This window comes from Hemicordylus capensis, chromosome 3, assembly GCF_027244095.1.
Source record: "Hemicordylus capensis ecotype Gifberg chromosome 3, rHemCap1.1.pri, whole genome shotgun sequence".
Classification (NCBI taxonomy): domain Eukaryota; kingdom Metazoa; phylum Chordata; class Lepidosauria; order Squamata; family Cordylidae; genus Hemicordylus; species Hemicordylus capensis.
In genome coordinates, this window is record NC_069659.1 from 77,122,522 (window position 1) to 77,141,808 (window position 19,287).

The following is a 19,287-nucleotide window of genomic DNA, read 5'->3' on the forward strand; positions in this document are numbered from 1 at the left end:
CACCAATTATTGTTAGCCATCGTTGCTTGCTTTCTTTGCATGAAGGAGTCATGATTTGATCTACATGCATTTTAACATCTCTCTGAGTACATTGCTTCCTCTCTTTGGATTTGAGGACTCCTTACTTGTACTGTGTGTACTCTTCAATTTCTCATTTTGAAGACATCTCAGACTGTGCGTGGACACCTGCATATACTGGTTTCTCATTTTCTCTTTGTATTCTGAAATTCTACTTGGTATTTTGTTGTTGTATTTTTATATGCATTTTTACATGTATTTTCATATGTGTCATACAGATGTGTTTGAATATCTTTACATGGGTTGAGAGCTGGTTATTCATTATTTTTCATTCATTTTTTACCCTTGTTTTTTTGTTCACAGGTCTTGCATTTTCTTCCCTCTCCTATTCTGTGGACCCCAGTTTTTTTTCCTTGGTTTTCTGTTTTGTTGGGGATAGATGGGGCCAGTTGCTCTGCCTCTGCTCAACAAAGAGAACCCCCACTTTAAAAAGTGGTTAGCAGGTGACGCTCACTTAGCAGGGCAAAACAAAAATAAGGATTAGGGATGTGCTCAATATGTGATTTGAGTTCAGAATCACAGCACACTTCCTGCAGCTTTAACAGGAAGGAGAGCAGATCCATACTTTTTCCTCCTCTGATTGCCACCACAGGAAATTGGTAGCACTCCACCCAGATAAGACCGCATGCTTGTGGGGTGTCTCCCAGCTGCCCTTGCGTGACAGCTGGGAGACACCCCACTGGCATGTGATCTTAGCTGGGGGAGCAGCACCAAACTTCCTGTGGTGGTGAGCAGAGGAGGAGCAGGTATGGACCTGCTCTCCTTCCTGTTAATGATGTGGAGAATGTGCCACAATTCAGTGCTCAAATTGCATTTCAAGCACATCCCTAATAAGGATTACTTTAGGAAGGGCCTGAGCTCAGTAGTAGAAAATATGCTTTGCATGAAGATAGTCCAATACTAAATCTCTGGCATGTCCAGTTAATGTGATCAGGCAGCAGGTGATGAGAAACATGCCTGCATGAGCTGCTGCCAGTCAGAGAAAATACTGTGCTGGATAGTCCTATTGTCTGACTCAATTCAAGTCAGCTTCATATATTCTGGGCGATCTTTATTTAAACAACATACTTAATACAGTGACACACACTGACATGAACCTCATGGTGTGTTTGCTATATTCACCCCTAAGAAAATCATTTTATTGAATGCATTTTCAAAGCCACCTTGAATTCACAATAGTATGTTAATGTAAAATTGTTTTACTCTTACACTTGCAAGGCTTTCAACCCAGATCCCAACTGCAGATCCAGGATTTTCAGTTATATGGCATAACACATATGGACACTGATTCTCCCCAAAAAATATGTATCAGGTGATTATAAAAAGGCTACCAGTCCAATCAGGTAATGCTTAACAGCCAAAGTGCACAGCTGTCACTATTAACTGAGAGTACAATGCCCATGAGTTCTTGATCTTGGATTTTAATTGGGAGGGGCATCTAAAAGCAAAACAGCATATAATCTACTCAAACAATTTTACTAATGGATAAAGTGTAATCCTCTTTTGTTTTAAAAGCAGTTAATGTGGAGATGAAAAGAATTTTATGTTAGCAAAAATAATGTGACCAAAATAACAAATAAAATGGTCTTCTTTTCTGGAAACAAATCAACATGCAAATTGGATTAATGAAAGGGATACTTTCAAAGTGCTTGAAGAGTCTTTCTCTCCCTTTGCGTAAGCATATTTTGAAGCACAGAAGACAGAGGGTACAAATAAATGGACAGTTTTCACAATGGAGGAAGAAAGAAGTGGGGTCCCCCAAGGACCTGTACTGGGACCAGTGCTCTTTCACTTTTTCATAAATTATCTAGTAGTTAGTAATTATCTCACCAAATTTGCAGATGACACTAAACTATTCAGGGTAGTGGAATCCAAAACAGAGTGTGAGGAGCTGCAAAGGTTCCCTCCAAACTGGGTGAGTGGATAACAAAATGGCAAATGCTGTTCAGTGTAAGCAAGAGTAAGGCGATACATATTGGGTTATATATATGATGGCGTCTGAGCTGACTGACCAGGAGAGAGATCTTAGGAACATAGAAAACTGCTGTATACTGAGTCAGACCATTGGTCTATCTAGCTCAGTACTGTCTTCACAGACTGGCAGCAGCTTCTCCAAGGTTGCAGGCAGGAATCTCTCTCAGCTGTATCTTGGAGAAGCCAGGGAGGAAACTTGAAACCTTCTGCTCTTCCCAGAGCGGCTTCATCCCCTGAGGGGAATATCTTGCAGTGCTCACTTGGGGTTGTGGTGGACAGCTTATAGAAAGTATAGAGAGAGTGTATGTATGGAAGCTATGAAAAAGGCAAAATCCATGCTAGGGATCATCAGAAAGGGGACTGAAAATAAAAATGCTAATATCATGCCCTTATACAAATCTATGGTGTGGCCACATTTGGAGTAATGTGTATAGTTCTGGTCACTGTGTCTTAAGAAGGGCATTGTGGAACTGGAAAAGGTTCAAAAGAAGGCAACCAATTTTGCTTCTTGAATTCCTAGTCTTAATAGTTCATGCTTTATTGACCTTCCTCTTTTTTGCTGCTCTTTTTCTAGAGTCATAGTCCTTTCTCTTTCTATTGTGGTGTAGTGGTTAGAGTGCTGGACTAGGACCGGGGAGACCTGAGTTCAAATCCCCATTCAGCCATGATACTAGCTGGGTGACTCTGGGCCAGTCACTTCGCTCTCAGCCTAACCTACTTCACTGGGTTGTTGGGAAAGAGAAACTTAAGTATGTAGTACATCGTTCTGGGCTCCGTGGAGGAAGAGCGGGATATAAATGTAAAATAATAATAATAATAAATTGAAAATATCCAAAATTTTGCACTCCACATTTTAAAGTATTTTAGGTTAATGTTTATTCCACATGTTTCACTGAAAACCCTTCCCATAAATGAATTTGACTTTTTATGGAAATAATAGGCACATCTATGAACAGAATGTGCATCTCAAGAGGGAGCAACATGAAGAAAAAGTACTGCAACTATTATGGGTTGTCTGACATATAGGAACTCATTGGCGAACAGTATGAAGTATTCATGGTCTACCATAGAAGTAGAACTGGATAGCTGGAATGAAGGGAATAGTGGCACTTCTGTAACTGTGTTATAAGAACTAAGGGAACACTTATCTCTCAGTCTAACCTACCTCACAGGGATATTGTGAGGATAAACATAACCATGTTTATCATGGTTATGTTTATCAACATAAAAATAACCCATACTCTGGCCGGTCTCTTTGAAAGGAACAGCAGAATATAAATGTGAAAATAAATAAATAGCAAGCAGAACATGACCAGTCCCTGAAAGAAAGATATTACTGCTGAACATCACTTTCCATCGCAACCTGAGATGGCAGCAAAGATACAGTCAGGGAAACTAGATGTTAGGAGGACTTTGCACATTATATTTTGCTCTTGGATCAATATTGGACCAGTACTGATTTATAAAAGCCTTCTCTTCCTCAGAGTGCACGATGGAAAATGAATATATTAGTTTCAGAAAAGGTAAAATGAGGATCAGCCTGATCGTGAAATAGCTTAGCAGGTACAAATCCTATTGAAGCAAACTGAACGATGACTATAAAAGCACTTTGAGGATTTGAATTCACAGATCTGTAAGACTTTTTATTCTAATGATCTTATAAAGCAAGCATAAGAAGGCATGGCAAAGTACACTTGCAGTTGATTCAGACTCAAGGAAAATGCTAAGTTGCAGTATCTCACCATATCACTGGAGACACTTGGAACATGATTCTGAGCTGGAATCCACTGTTCAAAAGTCATTACCTTGAACACAAAAGAGAAAGCAAAATGCAATAGATATGAGAATTAAAATTGTGAAGAAAAATAAACAAGATATATCTGTGTGTCATATAACATGAAATTTATCTAAAAGCAACACCATAACCACTCTCTGCTACCACATCCAGATAGAGTGTGTATGTGTGATGGGTGGGTGGGGAGTCATGTGCCCGGCCCTTGAGACAGGCACAGAGAATGCCATTTTGTCTCCCTCAGCATGTGACATGTGCCAGCCAATGGGAGCAGCTGCATAAGTGGCTGATTCCCTTCTGTTCACTCTGAGGGCATTCTATTCATTCTGTTGCTCTGGGGGCAAAGCACCCATCCATCCTACCCCAGTTCAGTGAGGGTTGTCTGGACATCTTGGGGGGGGGGCACGTAGGATTTTTTTGGGTCACACCTTTTTGGCTCTGGTATGGCCTCTTTTCTCCTACTTATTTATTCATTTTATTTATTTAGTGCATTTTTATACTGCCCTAACCCAAGGTCTCAGGGCGATTCACAACAAATAAAAACAAAACATTCAAATCAATTAAATATTAAAAACAGCTTAAAACAAATCAATAAATAATCCAAAATTTAAAAAGTTACAAAGTTAAAAAGCCTGGGTAAAAAGATAAGTCTTTAGACACTTTTTTAAAGCTGCTAGAAATGGGGAGACTCTTATTCCAACGGGAAGCACATTCCAAAGTCTCAGGGCGACAACAGAGAAGGCCTGTCCCTGGGTGGCCACCAGACGATATGAAGGTAGCAACAGACGAGCCTCCCCTGATGTACGCAGTGGACGATGGGGATCATGCAGAAGAAGATGCTCTTTTAAGTACTGTGGGCCTAAGCTTCTTTAGGGTTTTCTGGGTTATAATCAGCACTTTGTATTTTGCCCGGAAACTTATTGGCAGCCAGTGCAACTCCTGTAATACAGGAGTAATATGGTCTCTTCGAGATGACCCAGAGACCAACCTGGCTGCTGCATTTTGTACTAATTTCAGTTTCCAGACTACGTACAAAGGCAGCCCCACATAGAGCGCATTGCAGTAATCAGCTCTGGAGGTTACCAACAAGTGTACTACTGTTTTGAGATCACAAATCTCAAGAAACGGACACAGCTGGCATATCAACTGAAGCTGATAGAAAGCGCTTCTGGCCACTGCCTCAACCTAGGGAACCAGGGAAAGGTGTGTATCCAGAAGCACTCCCAAACTGCGTACCTGTTCCTTCTGAGGAAGTGTGACCCCATCTAGAACAGGTAGATCAGTATCGCTTCCCGAGTGACGACCCCACACAATAAGTACCTCCGTCTTATCTGGATTCAGTCTCAGTTTGTTATCCCTCATCCAGCCCATTACTGCTTCCAAGCAGGCATTCAGGGAGGATATGCTTCCTCCTGATGATGTTCACATGGAGAAATATATTTGGGTATCAGCATACTGATAACACCCAGAACCAAATCTCCAGATGATTTCTCCCAGCGATTTCATGTAGATATTAAAAAGCATTGGAGACAGTATGGAGCCCTGAGAGACCCCATATAAAAGCTCAGATTTTGAAGAGCAACAGTCTCCAAGTGACACCATCTGGGATCTGCCAGAAAGGTAGGAGCGGAACCACTGCAAAGCAGTGCTTCCCACCTCCAACTCCCTCAGACGTTCCAGAAAGATACTATGGTCGATAGTATCGAAAGCCGCCGAGAAATCTAAAAGGACCAACAGAGTCCAAAAACCAGTTTGAAATGGGTCAACTTCTCACTAACTCTAATTTTGGGGTTGTCATTGTTGCTTGTTTGGTCACTTTGTAGGTGTGTGCAGGTTGGGGTAGGCTGTCTACGTTTGGTGTCTGACTGGAGGACCATTTAAGGTGAATAGGCAAGCCGAGGAACAGCCCTTGCAGGTTTTGCTGCCCTTGGGCTAGGATCTGCCCCTACTCGGAGGCTGGCTGACACCCACCACTCAGTATTGGGCTGGTTCAATTGTGATGATGTCCAGACTTGGCACCAGGCTGAATCAACACCCAGTCCTTCTCCTGTGGTGGGTAGTCCTCATTATGAGGCTGACCTACAGTCTTGCACCTGCACTGTAATTGTAAATACATCAATGCAGGTTATTGTAATGTATCAATAAAAGTGGCCCTCACATATGTTTTGAGGCCCACTTTTTAAATATTGGGCCTGGGTGTGTAAGTGCCTAATACAAAATAGTAGTTTATTTTTATTGATTTCATTGATCAAAATAATGTATTTATTTATTTAGGGTACTTACCCCTTACTTAGTCCTGCATTATTTAAATGCTTACAGGTTTGATAAATATGTACAAGGGACTATCAAACTAAAATAAAATACAACCAACCACTTAGTATTTTTAATGTATGAAATCAGGGCAATGTAGATTATCTAGGCAGTGTACAAAATTTAAAATATTTAAAAGTCAACACAGATTAAAATACATGAGACAATAAAAACAATATTATAAAACAGTTATTAAAACAAATTATTAAAATTATTAAAATTATTATTAAAAACTGGTGAGAACAGGAGAGTCTTGAGGGTCTTCCGGAAACCAAACAGAAAAAGAGATCTTATCACAACAGGGAGCATATTACAAGCTGGAATTCCAAACGAACTGGTGGCAACTGTAACTGGACCTCTCCAGAATATTGTTAACAGGCAGCAGGGATCATGACAAAGGAAGTGCTCTCTTAAGTAGCCTGGACCCAAGCCATTAAGGGCTTTATAGGTAATAACCAGCACTTTGTATTTCACCTGGAAACATATTGGCAGCCAGTGCTGTACTTTCAAAACCTGTGTTATATGGTCTTGTCCCATATTCCTGTTGTCCCAGAGACCAACCTGGCTGCCTCATTCTGTACCAAATTTAGTTTCTGGACTATGTACAAAGGCAGCCCCATGTAGAGTGCATTGCAGTAGTCAAGCCTAGAGGTTACCTGCACATGTACCACTGTTTTAAGGTTATTTACCTCTAGAAATGGACGTAGCTGGTGAATCAGCCAAAACTGATAAAAAGTGCTCCTGGCCACTGCCTCAGCCTGAGAAACCAGGGAGAGCTTTGGGTCAAGAGCACTCTCAAGCTATGTACCTGATCTTTCAGGGGTAGCGTAACCCCATCCAGAACAGGCAGATCTAAACCATCTCTCAGGTTCCAACCTCCCACAGTCAGTACCTCCATCTTATTTGGATTCAACTTCAGTTTGTTATTGCTCATCCAGCCCATTACCGCCTCCAAACAGGCATTTAGAGAAGATGTGCCATTTCCTGATGAGGTTGACATGGAGAAGTAGATCTGGGTGTCATCAGAAACACCCTGAACCAAACCTCCTGATCATCTCTCCCAGCAGTTTCATGTAGATGTTAAAGAGCATTGGAGACACTATGGAACCTTGTGGAACTCCACACTTTAGTTTTCGCTTTGCCAAACAGTCTCCAAGTGGCACCATCTGGAATCTACCAGAGAGGTAGGAGCGAAACCACTGTAAAATGGTGCTGCCCAATCCCACCTCCCTCAGGCAGTCCAGAAGTATACCATGGTCGATGGTATCAAAAGCCACAGACAGATTCAAAAGGATCAGCAGAATCATACTCCCTCTGTCAATAGTCAGTTGGAGATCATCCATAAGACCAAGTCTCAACCCCATAGCCCACACAAAATCCAGTTTGAAATGGGTCTATGTAGTCTGCACCATCCAAAATTGCCTGGAGCTGAGAGTCCACCCGCTCAGTCACCTTGCCCAACCATGGAAGATTAGAAACAGGTCTGTAATGAGCTAACTCTGAGGGATCCAGAGCAGCTTTCTTCAAAAGTGGTCTTGTAATAGCTTTCTTAAGACAAGGAGGCATCCTGCCCTCTCTCAGAGAAATATTTATAGTATTTAACAGACCATCTCAGATAATATGATTATCAGAAGCCAAGTTGGGCAAGGGTCAAGAGAACAAGTTGTAGGGTGCACAGTCCTAAGCAGTTTCTCTACTTCCTCAGGAGTCACAAACTGAAAATGATCCAATCTAATCCCATTAGACGAGTTGCTGGACATTTCCACAGTAGACTCTGCAGTAACAGTGGAATCCAGCTCAGCCCAAATGTGAGAGACTTTATCCATAAAAAAGTTGTTAAAAGTGTCACATTGAGTGACTGATGGTTCCAAGTTTAAATTCAAGTACATACTAGCCCCCTCACAACCCTAGACAACTCAGCTGGATGTGAATTTGTGGAAGCAATGCAGACAGAAAAGAACCGCTTCTTTGCTGCCTGTACTGCCAGAGCATAGATCTTCAAATGTGCTCTGTGTTGTGACCAATTAGACTCGCATCGAGTCTTCCTCCACTTGCACTCTAGTCATCTTCCTCGCTGCTTCAGCTGCTATAGTTCATCTGAATACTACAGGGCTGTCTTTAAAGCAAGTCAGAGAGGATGCTTAGGAATGATTGTGTCTACCACAATGTTTGCACTAAACCATCAACAGAATCACTACCAGATCCAACCCTCAATCATTCCAAGGCTTCTTGGAATTCTATTGGATCCAATAACTTCCTTGGGCAGACCAATCTAATAGGTCCTTCAAGCACAGAATATGAGAATCACATAAATTAATAGCACACACAAAAAAGTTTTTATTTTTCAGGTTTGTTGTCCTTATAGCTGTGGATTAAAGCTTGAAAATATGTAAGTGAAGTCTCCAACGTAAGAGAAGGATGAAATTAGTAGGACTACCAGCTCATTAACCCTCTTCCATAGCTTCTCTTCTCTGACCCTTGCCCCCATAGCCCAACTATCCCCATTTTCTTAGCCTTCCCTATATTCATTCTTCAAGCCCTTGCATAAATTATTGATTGAAAATCTGGCTCATTTAGAGAGTTCACGCATTCTTAAAGTGAAAACTTGCATGTGTGAAACAGCCACCACAGAATGAACATGATAGAGATTTCATATCACTTGAAGGCCAAACAAGATGTGAAGCAGATCCATGTATATAACCTGGTTGTGTTCCAATCACATAGAGCACACTGCAGTAGTCAAGCCTAGAGGTTACCAGAGAGTGTACCACAGTTCTGAGATCACTATCTTCAAAGAATGGATGCATCTGTCCTATCTACCAAAATTGATAGAAAGCACTCCTGGCCATAGCCTCAACCTGAGAAACCAGACTGAGGCCTGGGTCCGGAAGCACTCCCAGACTGCATATCTGTTCCTTCGTTGGGAGTGCAACCCCATCCAAAACAGGAAGAACAATCATGTCCCTTGAAGTATGACCCCTTACCATGAGTACCTCCATATTGCTTGGATTAAGCTTCAATTTATTATTCCCCCATCCAATCACTGCCTGATTAAACACATGGTTCTGCCCAGGACTGACTCTAAGATAAATAGTGCCTGAATGAAAAGTGCCTTCAGTCTGCCCCCCTTCCCCACTTCCACCATCCTAGTTTATCAGTGTTGCCATTTTTTCTCCCTAGTATACTCAACAAACACAGAGCCACCAAGGTCATCTTGATGCTCCCTTCAAGCAGCACTCTGGGAGACCATCTGGCTCATCCATCCCTAAGTCTGGCCCTGATCCTGCCTACCACTGTCACACTTGGCTTTGCAAATATATTCAGCTAGCTGACCCTGCACAGAGTATGTCGTGCACTAAGCCTGTGGCATTCTCCCCTACAACTCTCTCGCTCGCTCTCCCCCCCAACTCTCTCACTCGCTCTCTTTTCCCCTACAACTCTCTTGCTTGCTCTTTCCCCTTACCTCTCCCCCCAAACTCTCTCGCTTGCTCTCCCCCCAAACTCTCTCGCTTGCTCTCCCCCCAAACTCTCTCGCTCACTCTCTTCCCCCACACAACTCTCTGGCTTGCACTCTCCCCCCACAACTCTCTGGCTTGCACTCTCCCCCCACCAATTCTCTGGCTCGCTCCCCCCCCCCAACTTTCTGGCTCACTCGCTCTCCCCCCACAACTTGCTGGCACGCTCTCTATCCCCCACAACTCTCTAGCTTGCTCTCTCCCCCAACAACTCTCTCATGCGCTCCCCCCCACAACTCTCTCAATCACTCCCCCTACAACGTTCTCACTCACTCCCCCTACAACTCTCTCGCTCGCTCCCTCCCCTTACAACTCGCTTGCTAGTTCTCCCCCCACAACTCTCTTGCTTGCTCTCCCTCCCAACTCTGTCTCTCTCCACTCATAACTCTCTCTCTCTCTCCCCCTTCATCTCCCCCACAACTCTCTCACTTGTTCTCTTCCCCCATGACTCTCTCACTCACTCTGTCCCGCCAACTCTCTTGCTCGCTTTCTCCCCCCACAACTCTCTCACTCGCTCTCTCCCCTACACCTCTCTTTCCCCCACAACTCTCACTCGCTCTCCCCCCACAACTCTCTCTCTCTCTCACCCCCCACATCTCTCTCGCTCACTCTCCCCACAGCCCTTTCTTTCTCTGTGTGTCCTCTGTCTTTCTCTCTCTCTTTCTCCTGCGATTCTCGCTTTCTTCTCAGTCTTTCTGTCTCACAGTCCTTGTCCCCCCACCCGCAATGATGCAGCCAACTGACAGCTACCCACAGCCACCAGAGCCAGCTGTCAAACTCCTTTTGGCTTTCCGGAGCTCCTGCCCGCCAGCTGTCTGCAGCCACCGAATTCCCTGCCGCTCCTGAAGCTGCCCCCAGGTTCCAGGTTCCCTGCTCCCTGCTGCTTCATGGCGCGGTGCAGGCAACCATCAGCTGCCCGCAGCCCCCAGAGCCAACTCTCCAGCTCCTGAAGTCGCCCCCCAGCCTCCGAGCTGCCTGCTGTTTCACGGCGATCCCGAGCCAACTGTCAAATTGCTTTCCAGCTGCCCGCCAAACTCCTTGCCACTCCAGAACTCTCTCCCCCTCTGTCAGCCAATCACCTCCTTTCTGCACATTCCCATGCATGGCCCATCTTGGAGAATTAATTATATAGATGGAAGCAGTTTTTTTGCTGATTTCAGACTGAATGTGTGATGAGATTGTATGATTCAATGCACATACAGTGATTAACATGTTAAGTTCAAAGCACTAAGACAGTCCATTTCCTGTCTGTACCTTGTATTTGCGGGAATCTGTATCCAGGTTCACCTTTAAAATTAACACATGCACTGTTCAGTAATCATTCACACAGGATTTGTACATGTGTGCATGTTGTATGTGTGTTTGGATAATGCCCGAATAGTGCATTCAAACAAAGTATCTGAATATACATGTCTGCATCTGAAGCGCATATATATATATATATATATATATATATATATATATATCCATATTTATTCTCTTTCTGAATATCTATGAGGCAGGGATGAGGAGAACAGCCTAAGAATTAATGTGAGAAATGAAGAATGAAACATGTTTGAAAATGCATTATATACATATAGTATTATTGTTTTTCTATGTTTTCTTACATAGTCTTCAAAAGACTCAAATAGTCAGATGAATAACATCAGAGAACAAGCAAGAACAAGGTAGCCAAGCTAAATGTTATAAACAAGACCAATGAGATTCCTGTAGTGAACTGCACCCAATGAAACACTCAATGCTTTCATCAAACCATCACTTGTTTAAAAGTTGCCATAAACACAAAACTGCCACAAGTCAAGTCAAAATATGAGACAGAGCCCTGCAGTAAATAGTATTTACATATGCAACTCTCAGCCCTCCTTAAAAATGTATTATCTTATTAGGCTTATTTGTTTGTTATATCTTTGTGTAAACCACCCTGAGCCATTTTTCGAAGGAAATAGAATGAATGAATGAATGAATGAATGAATTTGTTTGGGCTACGGCTCACTCCACTTCAGTAAAATGAACATTTGAAGCTCTTCCATAGTACCAAGGCTGTCTTGCTATCTGTCTTGCTATCTGTCTGTCTTGCTATCTCAAATGACCTGTGGTCATTGTTCCATGGGGAGGGAGTGTTTTTATTGAAAGATCGCTTGAATCCACAAATGGGTTGTGCTGCTGTGCTAGTGCCACAGGGACAGGCTCATACCTGCTGCAAAATTCTCAAATTATGGTGCCAAATAAGTAAGTGTTGTTGTTGTTAATTATTCTCTTCACTCTTTCAACTTGTTTATGTGGGGCTTAAGGGGCAAAACAGTGGGTTGGGTGGCAGTGTCCCAAGGGTGGTGCACCCAGATTCCAAATAGGGCAAAGGGCTGATTTCTTAGGAATTTTTGAGGTTTACGAGTCTTTAAGATTTCCCCCCATAGGGATAATGGAGGTTTCAGCAGCCCCATAACTCCACCTGGGGGCCACTGAGATGGCCCAAAGCGAGTGGTGGTGTAGTGCACAGAGGGTGCCAACCACCACCCTGGGTTGCTAACCCATTGCGGTACTGGGCTTTGTTGTTTCTGAGGTGTTGAGTTTGGATTCTCTGGTAGCAAATAAGATCTTTAATGAAAAACCATGAATCCACTCTCATATGCTGCTAGATAATCTACTCTCAGAACACCTCTAGAACAACAAAACCCTGTAATTCATGGGTTGGCAACCCATGTGGGTGGTTGGCACCCTATGTGCACTACACCGCCACTTGCTCTGGGCCACCCCAGTGCCCCTCAAGTGGAGTTATGGGACTGCAGAAACCTCCATTATACCCTACGAGGAAAATCTGAAAGACGCGTAACTTCATTAATTCTTCAAAAATCAGCCCTTTGCCAAATGCCTCTGAAAAAAATTGTGGTAGCTTCCTTGTACCAACTGGGCACTACCACCAATCACGTAACTTCATTAATTCTTCAAAAATCAGCCCTTTGCCAAATGCCTCTGAAAAAAATTGTGGTAGCTTCCTTGTACCAACTGGGCACTACCACCAATCACTCTGGGCCACCCCTCCCCCCCCCATGTGAAGCTATACTTTTCCTGAAACCTCCATCATACCCTATGGGGAAAATCTGAAAGACGCGCAAACTTCAAAAATTAACCAAAAATCAGCAATTTGCCCAATTCCTTTGAAATTTTTGTGGTAGCTTCCACTCATTGGGCACTATAACCCCCATCCACTCTTTTGACCATGTGACCTATTTTTAAAATCTGAATTAATTCGGATTCAGATTCGGATTAATTCAGATAAAAAACAAAACGGGGGTGATTCGGAAGGCTTAATTTCAGACAAAATACAAAATGGGGTTGATTCAGATTTGGTACAAATCAAAACAGAAAAAATACAAAACGTGCAACCCTACTTCACTGCATTTCCATAGTTGTGACTTCCATGGTTACCGCTTTGAGAAGGGTTGCCATGTTGCCAACAAAAATAATAAACCAACAAAAAGTCTAGTGGCACCTGAAAGACTAATGTATTTATTGCATCATTGATACGGAAATCTTTAATAGCTTCACATCTGGCTTCTAAAGAAAAGACACTGTGGAGGGAAAGAAAAAATCCTTTAAATTTCTAATCCAGCTACTGATTTCTCAGCATCATTAGCCACACCTATTTCTGCTGTGCCTCCTTGTTCAGCAACTGATGAATCATTAATTACTTTTATATTATTATGCAGAGGCCCAAGGGTCAGGCTTCCTTAATTGCTCATACTAGTAGGTTAATTAATGTAGTCTTCTGAAGAAGAGTGCCTGGAGACACAGTATATGTTTATAAAAATTGAGAAACATTCTGGACACATACACTAAATTGGAGCTTGCCAGATTGATCGAAGCACTTAGTATAAGTCTTTGTCAGATGAAATTCTAGCATGCTAATTTAAACTAGTTATATTTATATATTTTACTGTATAAGAACAAGTGAATTTAGTGAGATAATTATACTTTTATTTTTAGCTCACCCAGTCCAAAAACACATCTAATGTAATTGTGAAAAATTCATAGAACTTAGGTTCTTGGATAATTGCCTTGAATCAATTTTGGGAAAACACCCTACTTCTTACTTTGTTTTATATTACCAATTTATTTATTTTTATTTTTATTTATTTTTACATGTCTATACCGCCTTTCGTTAAAAGAAAACCACAAGGCGGTTTACAAAAATTAAAACATACAATAAAACCAATAAAAACACCAAGCAATAAACACACCAAGCTAAAAACATATCAAACAAGCATAAAAAACAAGGCAACAGATAAAAACACACAGAAGCAGCAGTAAAAACGATTATGTAAAAGCCTGGGTAAAAAGCCAAGTCTTTAAAAGCTTTCTAAAAGCCGTGATGGAGTCTGATGAATGAATGGCCACTGGGAGAGCATTCCAGAGTATAGGAGCAGCAACAGAGAAGGTCCTGTCCCGAGTGCACGACAGCCGGGCCTCCCTCATTGTCGGCACCTGGAGCAGGGCCCCCTCAGATGTCCTCGTCAAGCGGGCAGCAACCCTTGGGGGCAGGCGGTCCCTCAAATACCCCAGGCCCAAACCGTTTAGGGCTTTAAAGGTCAAAACCAGCACCTTGAATTGGACCCGGAAACGAACCGGCAGCCAGTGCAGCTCTTTCAAAATGGGGGTGATATGTTCCCAATGGGCAGCTCCGGATTAAACCCTCGCTGCCGCGTTTTGCACTAGCTGCAGTTTCTGGATATTTTTCAAGGGCAGCCCCACATAGAGCGCGTTACAGTAATCCAGCCGTGACGTGACTAAGGCGTGGGTAACCGTGGCCAGATCTGCTTTCTCGAGAAAGGGACGCAGCTGGCGCACCAGCCGAAGCCGTGCAAAGGCACCCCTGGCCACCGCCTCCACCTGAGCTTCCAAGAGCAGAGCCGGGTCCAGTAGTACCCCCAAGCTGCGTACTTACTGTGTAAGAATTTTTTTGAAAAATAACCTGACAGATTTGCTTTTTCTGTCAGATGTTTGTCTCCTTACATCAATAGTAAAATACAAGTAGGACCGGTGAGATAAACAGTTCTGGATATTTGTAACATAACCACAGGCAGATGTGCATTGGAGCATCAGGGTTCTCAAAATCTGGCCAAGATAACCTGTCCTGTGGATTTTATACACCAGCACCTCATGTCAGCTCTGCACACAGTCACCATGATGGATGTGGATCACTCACATTTATGGTTTTGTGGGGTTTCCCACAAAATATATAGTTATAATATATAGCTTAGGTATAAAAAAAAAATCTATAAAATTATAAAGAATTCCCAAAGCAGGATACCTTGCTTTCTCATAGGGGCATTCAGAAAACTAGCTGAGTCAGTGTAAGAGTAAGTGTAAGGATGTAGTCTGGATTTCCTGTCGTATTACAAGCGTGACTAAAAAAGAAGGATGAGTTACAGAATATGAGTAGAACAGGTTGCAGAGTGTGTGATAGGGATACTGTCTCCTTGTAGCAGATGTCTATAGAGTCTAACATATAAAAGCTCTGAAGTGGAGTACCAACAAAAAAGGTCAAAAATTTTAATGCAAGTTCTTGAAGTTAGGAAATCCAGGGTTTGTTTTGTTTTGGGTTGTTGGGTTTATTTTTATAATTTTTGACATTATGTATTTTACAAACATCTTTCCCAGTTTCCCCCCTCCCTGGAAATCCAGTTTTATAAACTCACATTGCATCATTATTTAAAATGTTCTACACAAAATGGCCTGTGTATTTATTTATTTATTTAACATATTTTTATATCGCCCAAAACCTATGTCTCTGGGTGGTTTACAACAAGATAAAAACATTAAAACATTAGTTAAAAACAAAAACAAGAAATTTAAAACACAACAATTTAATTTTTTTTAAAAAAATTCTAAAACAACATTAAAAACAATCAAAACATTATATTACTATGTAATGTTAACTTCTTTCATTTCTCTCTAAGAGTACTTATCCTTACCCACTTCCTTGCGACTATAATGCAACTCTGAATGAAAAGTGTACAAACACAAGAGTGATGCCTAAATACTTTGATTTGAGTCAACAGATCTTAAATTTTACTGATAGCCATTTCTAACAGGTAAACATTTTCCTAGAATGCTAACGCAGTACATAACTTCTTAGCTGCTTATATTCATGAGTGCAGAAGGTCATGCCAACATGATCAAAACTGCTGCCGAAATTCCAATATTTTGTTGCTTAGATAGCCTGCCCTTTCCACTTGATAATCTACTGCATTTCCCAACCCAAAGAAGACAAGACACTATTAAGTGGAGTAAACTAGGGCCACTGTATTGATGTACATATGGTTCAGTTGACTTGTAACGAGGTATTTAACTAACCAGAGTGCAGGTGCTCCTCTCCGTGTAATACAGCCTCCTAAAGAGGGCTGTCTGAATGTAGGGATGTGCAAAGGCTCAGCATTGGACCTAAGCTAAACCTCCCCCCCCCCCACACACACACAGCACCAGCACTCTCTCGAACCCTCCAGTTCATTTTGGTACGGGGGTTCACAAACTTTTTCTGTTAATTTTTATTTTATTTTTCTAATTAGCCCCTGCAGGGGGCTTCTCCAATGCTGCAGGGGGTCCTCCGGAGGTTCCCTCTTGCCCATAGGCTTCCATTATGCCTCAAATTGCCCTGTTCGGGTGAGCATGACCCGGCCATGCAGACGCCCATTGGGCACGCGCATGCTCAGCGGCCTCCAAAATGGCTACCATGACAGGAGTGATGCCCAGAATGGGCCACCTGAACAGGGTTATTTGAGGCAAAATGGAGGCATGTGGGGGGAGGGGGAATCTCCAGAGACACTCCCTGCAGCCTCGGAGAAGCTCCTCGGGGGGGGGAGTACAAAATTAAAACTATTTTTTAAAACAGAAAAATCTCATAAATCCCCCCCGTACCTAACCGAATCAGGGGGCTTGAGGGGGTGCCAGCTCGAACTGGCCTGGTCTGGTTCAGGTCCAATTCGGACTCGAACCAAACTGGGTCAGCTGGTTTCATGCACACCCCCAGGTGAATGGCTGGGTGTTGATTTTTTCAGGCACCAACTCCTAACATCCTCACACCACATGACTTTACCATGCTGAGGGGAGGGCTACCTGTCTACCAAGCTGTAAAACTCTGGATTGGTGAGCAAAGCAACCCCTGAGAGGAGCCACTCCCACACCCTCCAGGCCGTGAAACCCTGAAGGGGTGTTCTGTGGACACTGCCTCACCTCAAAGGCCTTCTGGCGAAATAGCACAAGGTAATCCTACCTATCCCAACCCATACTCTTCTGCCAAATGACCAACTACAGCCCTAACAGCAGTTGCCTTTGCCCAGGAGAACTCAGTGCGGTGAAAAAAGGCCACATTAAGTGCCAATCTGGTGCAGCCCCAAAAATTCCTATTTGGCCCCAATAGCAACTGGCTATCCCTCACTGAGTGTGGAGGCAGGCAGGTGGGTGCCACTGGGAAGCAGACTGGCCATTAATGGTCAGCCGGTCCAATCACCTCCCATGATTGGCCAAACACACCTCATGTGCTCGGCCAGGCAAGATGGCTGCGCTTGTGTCTGTCCCTTGTGCTGAGGGCACAACCCTGCCCCCCCCACCCCATAATGCATCGTGTGGTGGCTGGCATCAGCATTTCATCCCCAAACCCAAAGAAGACCACACACACTTAAGTGGAGTAAACAAGGGTCACTTTATTGATGTACGACATACGCTTCAATTGATTTGCAATGAGGTACTTAACTAAACAGTGTATGTGTGCTTCTCACTATGTGAAAAAGCCTCCTAAAGAGGGCTTGACCCTGGAGGGCTGTTCACCCTGGAGTATCACACCAGGGTGAACAGCCAGGTGTTGATTCTGTCAGGTACCAACTCCTGACATCCTCACACTTCGTGGCTTTACTATGCTGAGGGGAGAGCTACCCACCCACCATGTCCCAGGTGGAAAAACTCTGGGTTGGTGAGCAAAGCAACCCCCCATGTCTTCTGGGCCACGAAACTCTGAAGGAGTGTTCCATGGACACCCCCTCACTTCAAAGGCCTTCTGGCCGAACTCTGTAACTGCTTAGCTCCTTATATTTATCAGTGCACAAGGCCATACCAACATGATCAAAATTACTGCTGAAATTCCAGGTTTTTATTGCTCCAATAGCCAGACCCTTTCACTTGATAATCTATAATGAGTTGACTCAATAGACTTGGTATAAACACTCTGTTGGTTGCTGCTTTTCCATAACAGTCCATCAGTGTTGATGATACCATCTTCACCCTCACATTTAGGAAGGGATTGTGTTGAGAGCACACCTGTCAGGACATGCTCCACAGACATCCGAATTTCCTTCTCTACAACCTTATATCTCTTGAGGGGGATGCTCATATTGAAGCACGTATAGAAGGGCTAATCAGATAACCACCCCCCTACCCACAATAAAGGGATATGCTAGGAAGGTGCGTGGCTGTCAGTAATAGGAATGCTCTCAGTGTGCCCCTTTCTAATCACATGGGTAAAGATGGCATTGTCCGAACTGGCCCAGTAGATAGTCAGGATCTTAGGTCTCCAATTTTATGTTCCCTCACCTACAGCACAACAGAATATTCTCTACTGTATGAAGATATAGGCCAAAAGGAAGCTGCAAGGATGCCACCATGAATACTCGCCAAATATTTTCAATAAGCCTCCCAGCAGGCTGATAATAAACATTCCAGCCAGTTAACAGCCCACTTGAATCTTAGTCTAGGCTGAGTTTGGATCAGGTTTCCATATTGCTTTACCCTAGATACACTACTGTTTCCAAGTTACCTGACAAGTAGTTTCTTCTATCCTTGTTTCTTGTAGTAAATGAAATCTTTCACCAATAAAGAAATCTTCATTCAGCTCTGGGGAGAGAAAATAAGAAATTTATCAAGATGATACCATAAATTAGAATTTTATCAAGCTGCTAATCAGTGTTCCTTAAAAGCACAATGGTTTGAGCTGTACTATATGTATTCAACTATTTTTTTTCTCTTGGCTGTGAAATTAATTTTACCTAATTCTGTCTGTGAGAGATTATCTTCATTGGATGCAACATTTGATAAATGAAAATCAGCACTAGGAATATATTGAAAACATTCTTATATTGAATACATGAATACACAAATCTATACACTAATACATGAATCTTCAGAATGATGTATCTGTAATGAGGAAGAAATGCTAGATTGTTTTAGATGGTGTTGTGGGTTGTCTTATTTCCTGCTGCTTCTGGGACTCTTCCCCAACAATCCTACTCATTACCCAACAATGAGTAACATCTTTGACAAATTTAAAAATATGTACTGACTCTTTGTTGCCAACATTTAACACAGTTGTGGTAGGGGATTCTAGAGAATATCAGACACCAGTAGAGTCAGAACATACCTTGACTCTGACCACTCAAAAAACCCCAATGATCTTATGATATTTCTATAATAAATATTTCTAATAAGACCCACCAAAACCCCCTATGATCTTATTAGAAATATTTAAGAAGAAAAATTAAGTGTATACAAAGTATGCACTTAATTTTTTATCTTCTTAAATATTTCTAATTAGATCATAAGGGTTTTTTCAGTGCTTGAAATCAAGGTTTT

General features: G+C 42.6%; 1 protein-coding gene across 2 annotated transcripts in view; it reads right to left on the minus strand.

The window, feature by feature from the left end:
- SAMSN1 (SAM domain, SH3 domain and nuclear localization signals 1) overlaps positions 1 to 19,287 on the minus strand; it is a 141,148-nt gene that overhangs the window by 80,768 nt on the left and 41,093 nt on the right. Inside the window, exons 5-6 of one of the 2 annotated variants that reach the window (XM_053310123.1) lie at positions 18,476 to 18,552; positions 3,795 to 3,857 (exon numbers count right to left, since the gene is read on the minus strand). In XM_053310123.1, the coding sequence (XP_053166098.1) occupies positions 3,795 to 3,857; positions 18,476 to 18,552 (140 nt within the window). Of the gene's footprint in view, positions 1 to 3,794; positions 3,858 to 3,972; positions 4,033 to 18,475; positions 18,553 to 19,287 lie in introns of those variants that run through there. The other variant, XM_053310124.1, reaches the window with a different exon arrangement.